General features: G+C 38.5%; 1 protein-coding gene across 3 annotated transcripts in view; it reads left to right on the top strand.

Annotated features, from left to right (window-relative positions):
- The first annotated feature begins 439 nt into the window (after positions 1 to 439).
- Positions 440 to 17,552, top strand: part of LOC124165374 (cell death abnormality protein 1-like) — a 32,521-nt gene continuing 15,408 nt past the window's right edge. For 2 of the 3 annotated variants that reach the window (XM_046542752.1, XM_046542751.1), the window contains exons 1-4: positions 440 to 548; positions 2,602 to 2,717; positions 9,699 to 9,839; positions 16,527 to 16,661. In XM_046542752.1, the coding sequence (XP_046398708.1) occupies positions 2,630 to 2,717; positions 9,699 to 9,839; positions 16,527 to 16,661 (364 nt within the window). In that variant the 5' untranslated portion in view covers positions 440 to 548; positions 2,602 to 2,629. Of the gene's footprint in view, positions 549 to 2,596; positions 2,718 to 9,698; positions 9,840 to 16,526; positions 16,662 to 17,552 lie in introns of all 3 variants that reach the window. The other variant, XM_046542749.1, reaches the window with a different exon arrangement.

Genomic DNA, 17,552 nt, shown 5'->3' with positions numbered 1-17,552 from the left:
AGTATGGGATCGATCGAAGAACGGAATAAACATGGGCATCTTTAGTTTCCAAGCTCTACAATGGAAAATAATGAAAAAAAGTCAATGAGCCAATTCTGGATACGGTAATTAATTTCGTCCGTCTTCTTTCACGTCAGATCCCTTAGCCCTTTTCACGCAGACCGTTTGGTGCGCCGTAGGAACTGGACATCTTTGAGAATTAATTACTTGGCCCTTCTGTTTTTTTGCGCTGTGCAAGATTATATCAACTGTAAATTTTTTTCGAAAAATCGGCCAGTTCTTCACACTCGATGCACACGTTTTTTTTAAATATCCCGTATCTTTTGATTTCTGTGAGAGTAAATCAGATAACATAAAGTTCTTTTCCAAATTAAGATTTTTTTCCTGATAATATCGAAAGTGTATGAAATTATAAATCTCTGATAAATAGAGATATTTATACTCTGCCAGTTCAATTTGTTTCCAGTTGCCTTTATGCGATACCCCAGTATACTGGTGTTTGTGTGAAAGCAATCTCCATCCTAGTGCAGCAGTCAATCTTAATCCCGGTAAGAGTAACTATAGTTTTTCAAAGCAAACAGTTGAAGAATAAGTGCATTTTCTGTGAGTTTTCCGCCACCTAAAGGAAAAGATACAAAGCATTCTAAGTACATACTCTCTATGAATTGATTATTTTATTTCTAAATAACTCATTTTTTTCTGTCGTACTTTTTGATTATGCGCATCACAAAGGTTTACATAGAGTTATCTTTATGTATAACGCTTATTTATTTCTTAATAAATCATTTTCCCAGTAGCTCACTGTGATCCGTCGTATGATAGTGTTTTTCACAGAATACGTGTTGTATTTTCAATATTATAATTAGATAATTAGTCAGTGAGGTAGAAAAATGTCGAAAACGGTCAATTATAGTCAATACGGAATTGCTCCGGTGGGGATGAATATTCAATTCACTCCATAATCTTTGCCGTTTAAGTATCTCCATGGAAACTATTTGAACCCCTATCCTCATGAACCGTTCAAGGAAAAAATGAATATTTTAACGCAGCTTATTGCATAAAATATTTCATGTAACCCTAATTCCCAGGTACATACTAGTTAAATTAGACATTTCAATATATCCACGAGTGTTTCACTTTTGTTTCCTTCAAGTTTTGAGTGAGAATGTTGCTGTAACAACGAGACGCATCGTGCTAAACTGAATTAAGTGGAAACATCGCAATGTATTATTCATAAACAAATATTGATACATTCCACCACATCATATAAGATGCCCAGTTACATAGATGCAAAGTTATCAACTGTTCAGAAACGTATGCATTAAAAATATTCGATACGCGACTATTTATCTTCTGAAACATGTAGGAATGTGAACTTTCGTGGACTTTTAATCCATTATAACACAATGTTACCTCCAAGCTACATCAATATTGCATACATTTTCAGCTCTATTTAGTAAATATCTAAAGTATGGATTATTTTGTGGCGTAAATTACGAGACATAATATATAGAATATGATATATATGATTGAGTGCAAAATTTTCAAGTTTTCAAAATGAAAAATCTTGAAATTTTATTTCTCCGAGGAGCAGCTCTGGGTTAGAAAAGGTCAAGAGGCCAAAAGCGGTCATTAGATAAAAAATACATTTGCCTGTATTCAAAACAGGGTCTTCCGGAATCGTTCAAATGCTTTTGCCAAAAGTTTTTTTTTCCAGCTATAACTAGTGAATTGATTCAAGTAGATATTTCTTAGATATTCAACCTCGCGCTAATCTGGTTGCTTCTCGAAAATGCGAAGAGCGCAAGAAGACTAAACCCGCGAACTAAATAAAATGCAAATCAAAGTGACTTGGTTTGTTAGAAAAAGTATAGCGATCGAACAGAGAGCTTGGCGCAGCTCGAACGTGACTTAACCTTGGAGCTGTTAGAACTGGAGGTTAAGTGCTAGACTTACCTTGATTGAACAATTAGGAACATATATCTTTCAGAGCGTCACAGACATCATAGAAAAAAGTTTGTGAAGCCGAATGCTTCCGAGCGGTGATCCAAAAACCTTAATTTTCGCGCATTGTAAACTTCTACTTCTAGTAATTCAAGAATGTATTCGAATTAGATTTTTTCTTCCACTCGAATGTGTATTTTGAATGTCTTTCGAATCAATAATAAACCTATTTTTACAAACTAGTTTTTAAAGAACCATCGATTTTGTTTTTGATTAATCGATCGTTTGTCTAATAATCTCACGGCCAATGATTTACGCATGTATTCTATTACATTTTTTGGATTTTTTTCTAAATCCAAATGTGTATTTTCGCATTTATAATAAACATGCTTTTGTATAAACTGTGTTTAAAAAAAGAGCCGTCAATTGTTTTAGATTAATTGATATTTCGGTGGAAATTTAGATTTTTTTTTTGAAGGGTCTATCTTTTCATTTCGATTAAAAAATCGATTGCTCGAAAAATCGATTTCAATCGACTTTTTCCATCACCACACTCAATGAACATGTCCCCCATACGTAATGGTAGGAAGCGCTAATCATGTATTCCTTTCAAATTAGCGTGAGACAATTTTCTTCTTTTTTCTCTGCCGAGAAAAGCTCCAATTGTTTGGGAAAAGAAACGGAGATGCCTTCCATTCTATTCCACACCTTGCTCATCTCGGTCGCGGCATTGAGACTTGGAAGCGGCCACGTCCTGATAACTCCGATTTCTGGTAACTATTCTACCATAAGTTTTATGTTTCCGTCGTATAAGGATTAACCGTTAACCGTTAACAAATACGTTCCCATTTGGGAACATATTTGTAAAAATACATAAAAATTATATTTCGTATCTGTGATTACTTTTACAAATTTTTTATGTAAATATAGTATGGAAAAATTTTTAAAAGTGAATTGTATGATTGTACGTATATACATTGGTCGTTAATTGTACCTTTTCAAAATTGGTTATCTTCACCACCTCTGTAGTGAGGACGCGGTTTATTCAATATTTTTCTCTACACTCGCTCTCCAGTTTTAAATGCTCATTTATTCAAAAAGGTAACATATATTGCGTTGTTAAATTTAGTTTTTTGGTCAGGTGTATATTTATTTCTCAAACAATCGCAAATATTTGTGCCGTGTTCACATTTGGAATGTGCTTGAAAACGCATTTGAAATTTTTTGTTCGGGTTTTCTTTCATAATATTTCTTGATTAGTTATAAAATAAATAGTATATACAAAATATGATGAAAATCAGTTGGTAACTTAGTTCTGTCATTAAAGGGTTGAGGGCCTTATTATTAGTCGACGATGTAGAGCCAACGTTCCCAGGGGCGGTCTGAGGTGATTGGGGGCCCTCTGCTGGGTCTCATGACGGGGCCTTTCTTACCAGGGAATTCAAAGGTCCTCCAACAGAAAACTTGAGGAAATTTAAATGAAAGCTTCTCGGGTTTCCAACCGGGTCTGGGTCTGCATGGTGTAGGCCGACGTTTCGTCAAGAGACTTTCCCAACATCTTCAGGGCTGATGATGATGCCAATATACTTCACTCACTGGCAGCGCCGCCGTAGGCGCCAATGTACGGAACTGTACCGGTGAGCCGATCTCACCTCAACCAGTCAGATAGCAGTAGTACAAAAAAATGGCTTGCGCATATGTAGATACTGTTGTCGTCTGAAGTATTGTTTGCGTGAAAATGAAACTTTATAGCCGTTTTACACGGTAGACGGAATTGCGCAATCTGACGTACGTGCGAAGGCGCAATCAAAATTGCGTCGTGTAAAGCGGTGAATTGACAGAACACATGCGAGGATGCGTGGATGCGAGACGTCAAAATAGCCCCTGTTCTAATTTCGTTTACGCATTCGCGCAATTCCGCGCCATTTTAGAAATTAATGCAGCTCTAACCTGCTCAATTCCGTATCCCGTGTAAAACGGCCTTTAAAACTAAATAGTTGACCAAGTACAACAAAAGGAACATTGATTTCGTATAAATGCGGGATCGGGTTGGTGTTGTGGCTAGAATGTTGGCTTCCCAACCGGTGGACTCGGGTTCAAATTCCGGCAAAGGCAGAGAATTTTCAAAGACTGCCCGATCCCTACTTGAGTGTTGTGAGGAGGACATTTCAAGCGCAACACTCCGTCCGTCGGATGGGACGTTAAGCCGTGGTCCCCTTGGCACCTTTCGTTAAGAGGAGGCTAATGCCGACGCCGGGTTTCTCTCCACCCTTCCTTCCATACCCTTCCCTCATGGCGCAAATGACCTCAGCTGTCGGTCGCCTCCTCCAAATACCATACCACCATTTCTTACAATTGTTTACTAACAATAATTGTCAATTATTATTGTTATTTCTTTTGTTTCACAGCATTTATGCTGGTTTTAGGGGAGGTACAGGTATCACCAAATACTCTCGTCTTTTTACTCTGTGTTGAAAATTTTTCTGACAATCCGACATGTATTTAAAATTGCTGCTTTTTGTATTGTAATGAACAAGTTTTTCGGCAGTCCAATAGTTTCAAGACCTTGATGGATTGAATGAGGCACTATTCCTGTGGCAGAGATAATGATTGGTATTTATGTGTACTTTATCTGATTTCCATAATCTCTTAATTTCATCTTTAAGTTCTTCGTGCTTTTCCATTTTGTTGGTGTAGGCTGTCGTGATGCTATGCGAATTAGATACGGCAATGTCTATCAAGTACGTTTCATTGTGAGTTTTATCTTGCACTACTAGATCAGGTCTATTGCTGTGGACTGTTTTATCAGTGATAATTGATCGGTCATAATAAATCTTACAGTGATCGTTTTCATAGATAGTTTTAGGTGCGTATTTATTATAAAGAACTGCATTTTCTATGACTTTATACTTCAGAGCTAATTTCTGGTGGATGATGTTGCATATTTGATTGTGTCGGTGCAGATAGTCTTTTTGGGATAAGTTAGTGCATCTACTTGTGATGTGCTGTATCGTCTCAGGGTCTATATCACATATTCTGCATCTGTCACCCAATAAATTTTGGTTTTTCATTATATATTTTTCATAATTTTTTGTTTTCACCACCTGGTCTTGTATAGCGATCATAAATCCTTCTGTTTCTGGGAAGAGTTGCCCATGCCTGAGCCATGCGTGTGGTGCATTTTTATCGATTTCAGGGACCTCCAGGGCATGAGGGTGTATTCCATGATGGGATTTAGCTTTCCATATTGACATTTTACTGCCTATAGTACCAGTGGTTTCACTAATTTGCGTACTTACGTCAGATAGGTTTAACGGTGTGTATTTATTGTCTGCGTCGCAGGTAGTTCTCAGGAGATCCGAGGTATATTTCTAGCTGAAAAAATATTTCCGTAGTTGATTAAGTTGCGAGTTTTGCTTATTCTTGATGTCTACGATAGCCCTTCCACCAAATTTTCTGGGCAACCTGCTCCTCTCTATATTCGATTTATATTGTAATGAACAAGTTTTTCGGCAGTCCTACAGTTTTAAGACCTTGATGGATGCAGCATGCTTTTCTCTGTCATTTGGGACCGAAGTTTTCTTCGTAGGTCATCTGGATCTGTTTGTGACCATTTGATTATACCCAAGAAGTATGTCAGGAGAGGGATAGCAAAGGTATTAATTGAATTAGGAAGGTTTTTGCTGTTTAATTTAGTGCGAACAAGTTTCTTGATTTGGAATTCAGTTGTAAGCTTTTGCTTTATCGTAGAGTGGTCTAGTCGTCTTGATTTTGGAATCCTTGGTATTTTTAGGTATCTCCCTCATCCATGGCCTCTATTATTTGCCCATCTTGTAGTGGAATATCATTCCTGTGTACTTTACCTCGGACTATTGTGATAGTTTTACATTTATCTATTCCAAATTCCATGTTTATATCCTTAGAAAATGTTTCAGTTAAACGGGCTAATTGATTTAGATTATTATTAGATCCTGCGTACAGCTTGAGATCGTCCATATAGAAAAGATGTGATATAGAGTAAGGCATCTTGGTTCTTTTCCTTTTATTTTGACTCCATATTGAGTATTATTCAGGTTTGATAAAGGGTTTGGCGCAAGGCAGAACCATAACGCACTCAAAGAGTCACCTTGAAATATTCCCCGTTTGATTTTGATATTATTTGTCTGTGAAAGACCCTCGTCAGTTTTACGTGCAAGATATTGCTCCATTTTTTCATCACGGTATGGAGGCATTTGATAACTTCTGTGTGAATTTTATAGATGTTTAATACTTCTATAAGCCAGGAATGGGGATCAGAGTCGAAAGCTTTTTTGTAATCTCTGTAGCAATTGTGTAGGTTCCTCTTCTTTTCTTGTATTTGTTTAAGAATTATTGAATCAATTATCAACTGTTCCTTGCACCCTTTGCTTCCTCTGCGACACCCCTTTTGTTCTTCCCTTAAAATGTGGTTCTCATCTATATGGTTGTTGATTACTTCCGTTATGCAAAAGGTGAAAATTGTATAAAATGTTTGTAGACAAGTTATCGGTCTATATTTTGATGGATTATTAGATGGGACTTCTTTTGGTAGTAAATATTTTTTACCCTTTTCCATCAAAAAAGCTGTAATATTTTCTGGAAACTTCAAGAATTCGTTTGTATATTTTAGTAGATGTTTATGGCAGCTTGTGAATTTTTGGTACCAAAAGTTGTGTACATTATCACTTCCTGGGCTTTTCAAGTTATGGATTCGGCTAAGAATTTTTTCTAGAATTTCAATTGTAATTATGGAGGGAAGCATAGTTTCTATGTTTTCCGCTGTTGCTCTTTCATTTCTCATCCAGGGCGCATTTCCATTATGGGATGTATCATTCGACCATATATTTGACCAAAACTTCTCCACTTCCTGAGAGTTATTATTACTCGGGTTTTTATTTTCACAAGAAATGGATTTCTGCTGTTGGTTTTTGTCCAATGTTCTATAAAACTTTCGTTGATTATTTTAAAATTGGGAATTCTGTTGTTTTCTTCTTGTGCATTTATTACATCTGTTGTCTCATTTTTGTGGTTGCAAGTTTTTGCTCGAGGGTGTCAATAAGGTGGATTCTTATGGAATAAAAAACTATATTATCTATTATAATGGTATTATTCATTTTGATTTCCGTAATCTCAACGAATATCCTCGATAAATTTTTACAATGCAGTTACGAAATGGTGGACACTGTTTGTAGTCGCGACGGTGCATTGACGTGCTGTGGGTTGCATAACATTTAGGCGCTTTCCTGTCACTTGCCGTCGCTAATAGCTCGAAAGCTATTGATCGTTGGCGGCTTAAACAAAAACTACACCTCATAGGTACGCATTTTCTATCACTTAGCAAAATTTGAACGAGATCTGGTGGTGACACTGGAGGGACTTCCCTTGCTACTTAAAATGGGTCTAAACCTTCTTCACAAAACTCTACCATTGACTACTCTGGACTGCTTTCTCTGTTCAGCTTTACGACAAAAACTCGATCCACCCGCTCGCATCCCCGAATCAATCTGCCTATTCCCAGGATATTATCATTATCATCAATGGTCAACAATCCTAAGATTGGTTTGACGCAGCTCTTCAGCCATTTCTCCGATCAGCTAATCTTTTCACGCCTATGTATTTCTTCTCTTTCACATCCTTATTTACATGTTCCATATATTTTGTTCGAGGTCTTCCTTTACCGTTCTTGCCATCTACTTTTCCTTTGATTATGGGGCGCAGCTAGGAATTGAGGCTAGGAGGGTTTAAGGCGCAACTAATACTGGGGGGAGGGTTGTGGGCAACTAATACTGGGGGGAGGGTTGGGGGTGTGGCAATACCCTCCAGGGTAAGCGGGAGGTGTGGAGGCCCTCCGCCAGAAAAAATATAAGATAAATGGTTCAAAATGGTGATTTTTACGGCCTTCTGAGGGATATTATATTAATCCTCACACTATTCTATTGGCAATATTAATCCAATTAAGTAAAATAGATTTAATTTAAAAATTTCTGTGATCTCTGGGGGGGATTTGATCCCCCAAACTCCCCCCTCCCCCGCGCTGCGCCACTGCTTCGATGATTGTCTTCATCAGGCCATCATGTCTCAAGATGTGGCGTATAAGGTTGTTCCGTCTTCTTATTAAGGTTTTCATGAGGCTTCTCTTCTCTCCTACTCTTCTTAGGACTTAGTCATTATTTTAAAAAGCTGCCCTGGTTTGATCTTATATCAAGGAGAAAATATAACATGGCCTAGTTTATGTTCAATCTCTTTAAATATGGTAGCCCTCTGTATTTAAAGGATCTTTTTCTCCCCAGTTGTAAACACACTAATGTCGTTACAAGAAAAAACCCCTGTTTTTTGTATATGCCCCACAGTTCCGCACAGCTACAGTTCAGAAATCATTTACTGTTGTTGCCTCAAAGCCGTCGAAACTGTGATTTTCCGAAACAGGTAAAAGACAGTGCATCACAGAAAATACTCGTATTTAAGAAAAGGATTGTCACCCACCTACTTTCTGGCGACCCATGAACATTGATCATGTAATTTAATAATCATTTATCTGCTCATTGATGTGATTAATACCTATTGTTGTGTGAGAAGTAGTAATTTAGTTCTTTTTTCAATTGTTAAGCTGAATTTCGTTTTTAAAAGTTGTGTTATTTGTTTCTTGGTATGTTTAATGTTCGTTTTTTTATTAGAAAAAGAAATTATTCTGTCCCAGTTCATTGTTAAATGATAACATAGTATATGCCAATTGGTAGCAATGCATATGACCACTTCCTTTATTTGTTTTCAGATTGGTTTATTACTATGTTAATTGTACTGCTCACCACTTTGATAATTTCCATGTTCCAAAGGAGTTGAAGCTCGTGGGGCAATAAATGCGTTTATTATTATTAGTAACTCGGTCCATTTGATTTGTTTGAGCCCATTTGATCCTCATCATTATTCTATAGCTCCGTATTTCGAAGGCCTCTATACTTTCTTTCTCCGCTGCGGTCATTGTCCATGCCTCACTTCCGTATAGGAGCATACTCCAAATGTAGGTTTTTATAAACTTTTTCCTTAGCTCTATGTTTAAATTTCCCGCTGTAATCAGGTATCTCTTTCGGCTCTCTTCGCTTGGGCTATTATGATGATAATTTATTTCTTGCTTCTCCCGCGACGTACTCAGTGACTTTAAGCTCATTCGCGAGTTCCTGGATATATCTCACCAAATGCTCAGTTTTATATCGCCTCTCCTCCCTACTGAATTCACATATCCCACACTATCGATGAATTTATATTTCTCACGCAAAAATTCAGCCACCTAATGTTTTATCCTACTCTTTTTACCCGTCAACTAATTAAAAAAGTTAAAATTCCATGTTGTGTTATTGATTGCTTATTTTTATGCTTTAATTGTTTCTTTAACCTTTCGTGTTTATGAACCTTTCTATGTAAATTGGTCGTACTTTCTGTGTGTAAAATAGATTTTAAATAAAAAACCAATTGATAGATTCAAAAATTAACTTTGTTATATACCAGACGATATTAAAAAAACAACCGGTTCCGACCTTTTCAGGTCATTAACAAAATAATTCGTCATTAGGTAGTTGTTCACATCTTGATAATGACGTAAAAAGGTCGAAACCGGTTGAGGATTTTAATAAATACTTAGTGGAGTAGAAGAATGTTTATTTTTGAATCTATTATGACGTCATTCCACAAAGTGAACTCGCAAACCATTGAATTAATAAACAAAAAAAATAATGTTTCAGATGCCCATGTTGGTGACCCGTGCAAGAACGGAGAAGGCTGTGAAGGACTGGCAAATGGCGTGTGTAGCTCAAATTATGGAGATGGGAAATGTTTATGTGCCCCAGAATTCCATGCTGATGCCAATGGCCTCTGCGAGAGAAGTAAGCTTTGAGATTCCATGCAGGTGAACAATAAAAATTATATACAAAACACTTACATAACTTGTTAGTAATTTAGTTAAAAATTTCCAAATCAGGCACAAAAGTTTGAGTAAGTGAAAAGACTTTCTCCTTGCAAACATTTTTTATATGAACAAACGTGACTCTGACAGGGACGTAACCAGGATTATTGTCCAAGAGGGGAGACAGGTTTTCAGGTCGGGCAACAGGTATACGCTGTTGAAGAAGGCTTCCGTGGAGTGGTATAGTAGGCACAGCAAGGTTTCCGGATAATCCTCCGGGTTTTCCTGATGTTACTTCAAACCTTAAGAAGCCTACTGCAACGCCGGCGAAACTGTTGTCACGAATATGAATCGACGCGGAGGAAAACCCGGGAGCCTTGCTACTCCAACAAGTTTATGTTTCTAGAAGGCCGGTGTAACGAATGCTTTTTTTTGTAAAATGCATGCAGTTCAAGTTGTCCAGGTCGGGCGGCGCCACTGTCTACAACTCTGAACCCTGATGTAGCCTCATGGATCCAAGTGATTAATTAGCGCTCCTAAAGAATTAACCACTTCCCAAGATTGGATCCTTTAATAGTAACGTTTAGGAAGGAAGTATAATGGGGACATGCAACAATATTTAATAGGGTAGTTTCCTTCATCAAAGGAAACGAAAGGCATTGATTGCGATTCGTTACCCACCATTAGTGTATTCATAATGTACAAATTATTTGGTTTTCGAAATACCGGTTTAGATGAATGGCAAAGGTCAATTTTAACCGCATTTGAAAAAGGCCAGATTGGCGCCCATGCGATGCCACTCCACGTGACGTCACAGGGACCTAGTTTCTATACGAGTAGATAGGAGTTTTACATCGTCTGAGATTACCAAGGCATGCATGAGGCGCAGAGATCAGGGAAACATATCTTAATTATCACCTATTAAAACTGGCTAAGGTCGGAAAGTTTTCTTCGTTTGATAGTGTATTAATAATCCTTATTTAAGCCAAGCGCTACCAGCTAGCAGGGTACTCGGCTACCTGCTAGCATCCTGCGTCGTATCAGCGCTCAAAGCCTCGCCCCAAGGTCACCTCACTTGCGGCAGCGGGAAGCAGAACGACGTCACGCAGAGTTTTTCCCGGCATACATACTTAGCCGTCGCGTTTTCGCGCGCTTGAAAATTTTCACTTTTCATTTTATCGCGAAAAATAGATATCGTCATTTAAAAATCTAAAAGCGTGAAATACCTACTCCAGGAGTAATAATCTTTCGATTTAGGCAATAAAAAATAAGAGGAAACCACCCTATTGTGTAAATGTTATATAAAATGTTCCAAAAGCCGTAACAAGTTACACGTATCCGTTTTACACTGACCCGGAATTTGCCGAGATATTTTGCGAGATGGAAAGGTCTTCTGGGGCCAAAAATAACCATTCAACCGGTAAGCCTTTGCACTTAGTCACACCCACACGCCAAGCTGAAACTGCCAGGAGAATAAGCTCAAGAAGACCGGGTCAAGATGTATAGTAGGAAAATGAGAAGCGTACACTTGCTGTTTTACACCGACCCGGGTTTGCTGCAATGGATTGCTAAGATGGAAAAGGGCTATAGCAAGGGCGCAGCTAGAAATTAAGGCTAGAAGGGGTTTCAGGCGCAACTAATACTAGGGTGTCTGGGGGTATGGCATACCTGCCAGGGTAAGCGGGAGGTGCAAGGGCCCTCTGACGGGAAAAATTTAAGATAAATGGTTAGAAATGGTGAGTTTTACGGTCTTCTTAGGGATATTTTATTAATCCTTACACTATTCTATAAGTAATATTAATTTAAATAAATAAAATAGATTAAACTTAAAAAATTGTCTGAGCTCTGGGGATGTTTAATCTGGGAAGATAAATATTTTTCATAGAATCATTGATGGGGATAAAATTCGAAGATTCAAGCATGATGGAATGGGATATTTCCATATTGAAATAAATAATTAGCATTTTTCACGATTATAAAATTTATTACGACCTAGTTTTCAATGTTACCACATCATCTGAGAGGTAAGAATGCTCGAATCTTGAAATAACGTTGAAATAAATACTTGCACGATTTTCCACGATATCCCCCAAAACCCTCCCTCGCTGCGCCACTGGACTACAGGGACCATATATAGCCTCTCAACCGGCCAGCCTTGGCACTCACTCACTCACTCACACACAATCAGGGACGCCGACTTACAAAAAATATTCGGGGGGCCCAAACAGGGGATATTACCCCGGGAAATTTTATAAGTAGCGAGTTTTAAGTTTTTTTTAGGATTTTAGAAGAGTCATATGATCAACATTAGAACCCTGATGACTCAAATCTTGATATCTGGACACTCCGGGGAAAATCAACAAGCCTGACACATTTTTTCCTCACACCGATAACGAATTTTTGAGGGGGCTCGGGCCCCCTCAGGCCCCATGGAGTCGGCACCACTGCACACAATCACACGTAGTCACCAAAACACACAGGCTAAAACTACCGGGAGAAAAAGCTCAAGAAGAGCGGGTTGAGATGTATAATAGGAATGTGATATGCGTACAGCGCTTACATATTCAATGATTTAATTGTGTATTGTACCAGCTGGAAAAAATCAGGAAACTTGTATTTTTTCGTTTTTGCGATCAGTCAACTACTTCTCAAGATATTCGCGACGAAAAATATAAAGTATAAAACCTTCCGCAGATGAGTTGATGTCGTAACGCGCTCATGTCGAGCGGGTCGTTGCATCTCGGCTACCTCTCCCTTCTATGCGAGGGTCTCGCGTACGCCACACCAATAATGAACCACGAGGTTCATTATTATTTACACGCTATTCGAGCTGTTTGAGGTGAAAAATCGGTGGCATTTAACCCTTTCGCACGAAAGTTGATGACATCACGAACTCCTGCCAAGTGAATCATCGTTTAGTGATAAAAAAAATCGATTTGGATGAAAATAGAATTTATAAAGTTAAAGATCGGGGAAATCGAAATCGAGCCATAATCTTCGAGTTTCAATCCAAATTCGATTTTTCAACTTAGATCATGACCATTTCGTTTGATTTCAGCTGCGTCACAACCGCCCTATGATAACGTCATTCGTCCCGAGCAGTAGCGTAAATAGGAATATGCTTTGGGGGGGATAGAGGGGTCTCCTCCCCCCCCCCAGGCGACGGGAAAATTTTTGAAAACTGACATGCTTAGAAATGCATTTTACACTATTTTGGCTCTAAAAATTGGGATTCGCTCGTAATTCCACGGGAAATCGTCACAGCAGGGAAAACATTAGCATGCTATAAAACTTTCTGATGCTTTGCGTGGGAGATCTATCCCCTCATCCCCCCCATGGTGACTTCACTAGTCCGGAGTGAAAGACTTTTCTCACGAATACTACTAAAGAGGATCCTCAAGATGACCTCTAAATATGTTGTCATCCACCGCGCATTTAAATGGGTTTACATAAGTCGCCACTAGCGTCGCTGACGGACAAATTTATCTTACCAGGGCAGACCACGAAACTTGCTCCGCCTTTTTCAATGCCGTATTTTTATGGCCGCCTTTTTCAATGCCGAATCTCCGTGTTTGAAATGACACTGCTTAAATACCTACGCGCCATGATGATGATAAAAAAAATAGTCTCATGTCTATGTTTGTCGCAATTAAAATTTATGAAAAAGTTGACGCCGTATGATCACAATGAAGACAACAAAATATACAACCGTCACGAAGCCCCGAATCCTTGTCCTCTGGGTGGTAGATTTAAACGCTACCATTACCCCACTTGATCCGTCTGATGAGTGGTGCGATATGATGGAAGTATACAAGGCTTATGAAAAGTACCGCATGAAAATTAATTAATTACAGCCAAACTCAAGGCCCATTCAACGGAACCACTACTAGTTCAGGGATGTGTTCACCACTCCGAAGGCCATAAAAAATACGTCATTGAAAAAGGCGGAGCAAGTTTCGTGGTCTCGCCTTGTTAGTTTCGCGGGAAAATAAGGCATAATCAGCGATTTTGGCCGAAGTTTATATACATAATGATGTGATCTATCAAATTCATATACCTAAGCTCATTTTGTTACTCCTCTCAATAGCAAACATGATACTGCAAAATATTGGAAAAAAATTGGATCGCATAGCACTCATCACCGCGACGAGGGCATTATTGAAAACCGATTAAAATGCGACCGAAGTGGCAACAGAAATTAACATTCTATGGAATGGAATTGGGTCTTCTCTATGCAGTCATCTTGATATCTTAGGCCGGTAAAATTGGAAAAGCATGCCCTCTATTATTAAGAAAGAAATCCATCTTAAATATTTAAGAAGAGACGAATGGTTACCAGCGGTGATCCCAAAAATTTTAATGTGCGTGCATTTGTAAATTTTTACTCCTTATAATTCAATCATGTATTCTGAGTTGATTTTTTGGGATTTTTTTTATGCTACTTCAATGTGTGTTTGCCGTGTTAATCGTGTGAAAAATTAACATCTTTTTGTACGAACTGTATTTCTTTATTAGAGAACCATCGATGTTTTCGATTAATCGCTTTTATGCTATCTCTTAGTCTTCCATGCCGTTCAGAATTCGTGGATCCTTCCATTTCCCGGGTTTTCGCCGCGTTTTGTTGGCAGAGGTGACGACAGTTTCGAAGACCTGAAGACGTCTGGTGGATTCCTGGCGAAACTCTCGTCACCTCTGACTACAAAACGCGGCGAAAACCCGGGAAATAGAAATTCACGAAATCGATCTTTTGGTTTAAACTTCGATTTCTGTTGAACAGTAGAGCTTTTCGTTTTGATTGATAATCGATTGCTCGAAAAATCGATTTGAACGCCATTTTTTTCCATCAGTATCGCCGTTTCCCAGCTACTCCTCGTCCTCGCGTGTCGTGCAAACATAGTTCGTTTCAGTTGGCACACGCTCGCGTCTGTTGGTTGTTGTGAGCGAATACTTCCCTCAACGACTTACTATTTCTCCACGAGTATATTAATCGGTACTCAAATGATGTCACCAGCTTGTGAAAAGTGGGCGTGACATTCCCGTTTTATCATTCAAACCGACGTGGAATGGCTTAGCGTGTGATATTTTTTGTCCTTACGAATCTTTTTTTTCCAATCTACAAAATTCTTTTAAAAATTTTAGATTCTGAATAAAACTTATTGAGGCAAGCGAGATGTCGTGGAAAAAATATCTACATATTAGTGGGAGAAAACAAGTTAGCACTTTTTTCCTTAAGTTTTACTTTGGTACTAACATCCAGTGGCGTAACTAGGATTACGCTATTGGGGGGGGGGGGGGGAAAGGATGGCATGGGGTGGCGACGGGGAAGGGGTCAAACGGCAAATTTTTGAAAAATGACATGCCTGGAAACAGTGGCGCAGCGAGGGGGGAGTTTTGGGGCATTAACCCCCCCCCCAGAGCTCAGAGAAATTTTCAAGTCAAATCCATTTTACTTAATTGCATTTATATTACTTATAGAACAGTGTAAGGATTCATAAAATATCCCTGAGAAAGCCGTAAAACTGACTATTTATCCTAAAATGTTTCTGGGGAGGGCCCCCGCACCTCCCGCTTACCCTGATGGGTATGCCGTACCCCCAAACATCCCAGTATTAGTTGCGCCTAAAACCCCTCCCAGCCTTAATTCCTAGCTGCGCCCTTGCCTGGAAATACATTTTACAACATTTTGGCACTATAGTTAGGCACTTATAAGGATTTTACTTTAAGCAGACGGAGTTGTTGCATGTCAAACCTAGGAAGTAGCTTAAAATATTTTTTTTTCTGAGGCTTTTGGGGGGGGGTGGGAGGAGGAATCTATTCCCTCGTCCCCACCCCCATAGTTAGCCCACTGCAACCATTTATTATATGTATTTCAATCGCTAGGTTACCGTCACACACATATATACAAAACAGTATAAAGTGCACTTAATAGTAAAAAATAGGCATTTATTCACTGGTAGAGTAAAACCGGGTGCTGGTTTTGTTAATTACAAATAAGTGCAGAAGAGCCTGATATGTGAGTGAGGATTGACACGTGATATTAATATCAAAACCTAATATCATCAACTTTTTATTCTCTGACTGATGAAAAGGTTATTTTTTTCTTATGTGTGTGCCTGAGGATTACCTAGCGGTTAAAAAGCGCAGTGGAAAAATAAAAATTGTGGCAAAAGTGCTATATTATTTTCTTTTTTTTTTAGTCTTTCGATTCTGGTCAATTTCGAGTCAGGGTGGACGATCCCATTCATGCTACTATAGAATTAAAAACAATCCCAGCTTGAAACCGTTAGAAGGCATGTGGAAGTATAACCGTGAAGATACTACGTCATGAAAAATATACCTCCCTCACCGAAAATAATAATTATATTATACATATTTGGTATTTGAAAACAGATGCTAAGATTGACATTGATTATTGATCGACATCAATTATCCACATCGATCGATCGATCAAAAGAGGTTAAAAAAACTCGCTTTCTCCAAAACAGTATAAAATTCATTAAATAGCAAAAGAAGGCTTGTCTTCACTCAGAGAATTAAACTTTGGTCTCAATCCTTACTCATCCATCAGCCTCTTCTGCACTAATTTCTAAGAAACCTGCTAATCAGCACTTTTTGAAAAATGCGTGTTTTTCTTAATATGTTTTTATCCATTCATTTTCATTTGCAGATGCGAAGTATGGAGACAAGTGCCATGATGGGAAAGATTGTGAATCAATGGAGAATGGTATGTGCTCTGACACATCTGGGACTTGTATCTGCCAACCAGGATTCCATCCGAACAGCATGCTTGACTGTATGAATGGTAAAGTACCACATTTCACCAAGAAAGAACTCTAGCAGTTAAGAAAGGTTTGCATGGTGTAGGTACTTAAGAATCACAGCAGGTCTTCTCCACCCTCAAATCGGACTTCCCTCATCAAATAAAAATATGGCTAACTCCACCAAGCATGAAATTGGCCATGAAAAAACCATATAGCTTTGCCAGGATTCGAACCCTGATCTCTCGATTGTCAATCAGGTGTGCTACCAGTCAGCGACAGATCCAGGATAGGGACAAGGGGGGAGCTATTTGGGGTAACCTCCCAGCAGTAGTGGGGGTACTAACAAAATTACCATTCTATCTAGTGTAAATGGGATACCCAAGGGGGGATATAGCCTCTCTGGATCTGCCACCGGATTGTGACATGCCAAAAGCATGTAAAATAGGCCCAAAGTTTAGAGCTAAATTGTATTTAAATTCGTTAAAGTAGGAAAAAAATACCGAAAAATATAACTAAATACTTTTTTACTAAATGGCAACCTCAAAAAATTTCAATTTTATCTACTGCGTGTTTCGACCCAATGGAAGAGGTAGGAAAGATGAATGACGGCAACTTTTCAGGCTGATTAATATGAAAAGCATTTAAATTAGTGAAATCATGAAGTCGAGGCATGACTCACAATTTCAAAGTGAAACAAAAGCAAAGGATCTGGCAGAATCTCAAGATCTCAGTACTTCATGATTTGAAATTAATTTATTATAGATGCCTGAACTGCTTCAATCCTTCAATGACAAAATGCAGCTGATGGTATTAAAGAAAAAAAAGGTTCAACATCACACAAAAGGCTAAATCAATATTGATTTCTCGATCTCCCTCGTAGAAAAATAGTAATACAAGGCACCCAAAAAAGAATGCATAATTTTGTGCACGAT

This window comes from Ischnura elegans, chromosome 9 (assembly GCF_921293095.1).
Source record: "Ischnura elegans chromosome 9, ioIscEleg1.1, whole genome shotgun sequence".
In the NCBI taxonomy this organism is placed as follows: domain Eukaryota; kingdom Metazoa; phylum Arthropoda; class Insecta; order Odonata; family Coenagrionidae; genus Ischnura; species Ischnura elegans.
Note: the sequence above shows the minus strand (reverse complement) of the source record. Positions and strands in the feature narration are given on the sequence as shown.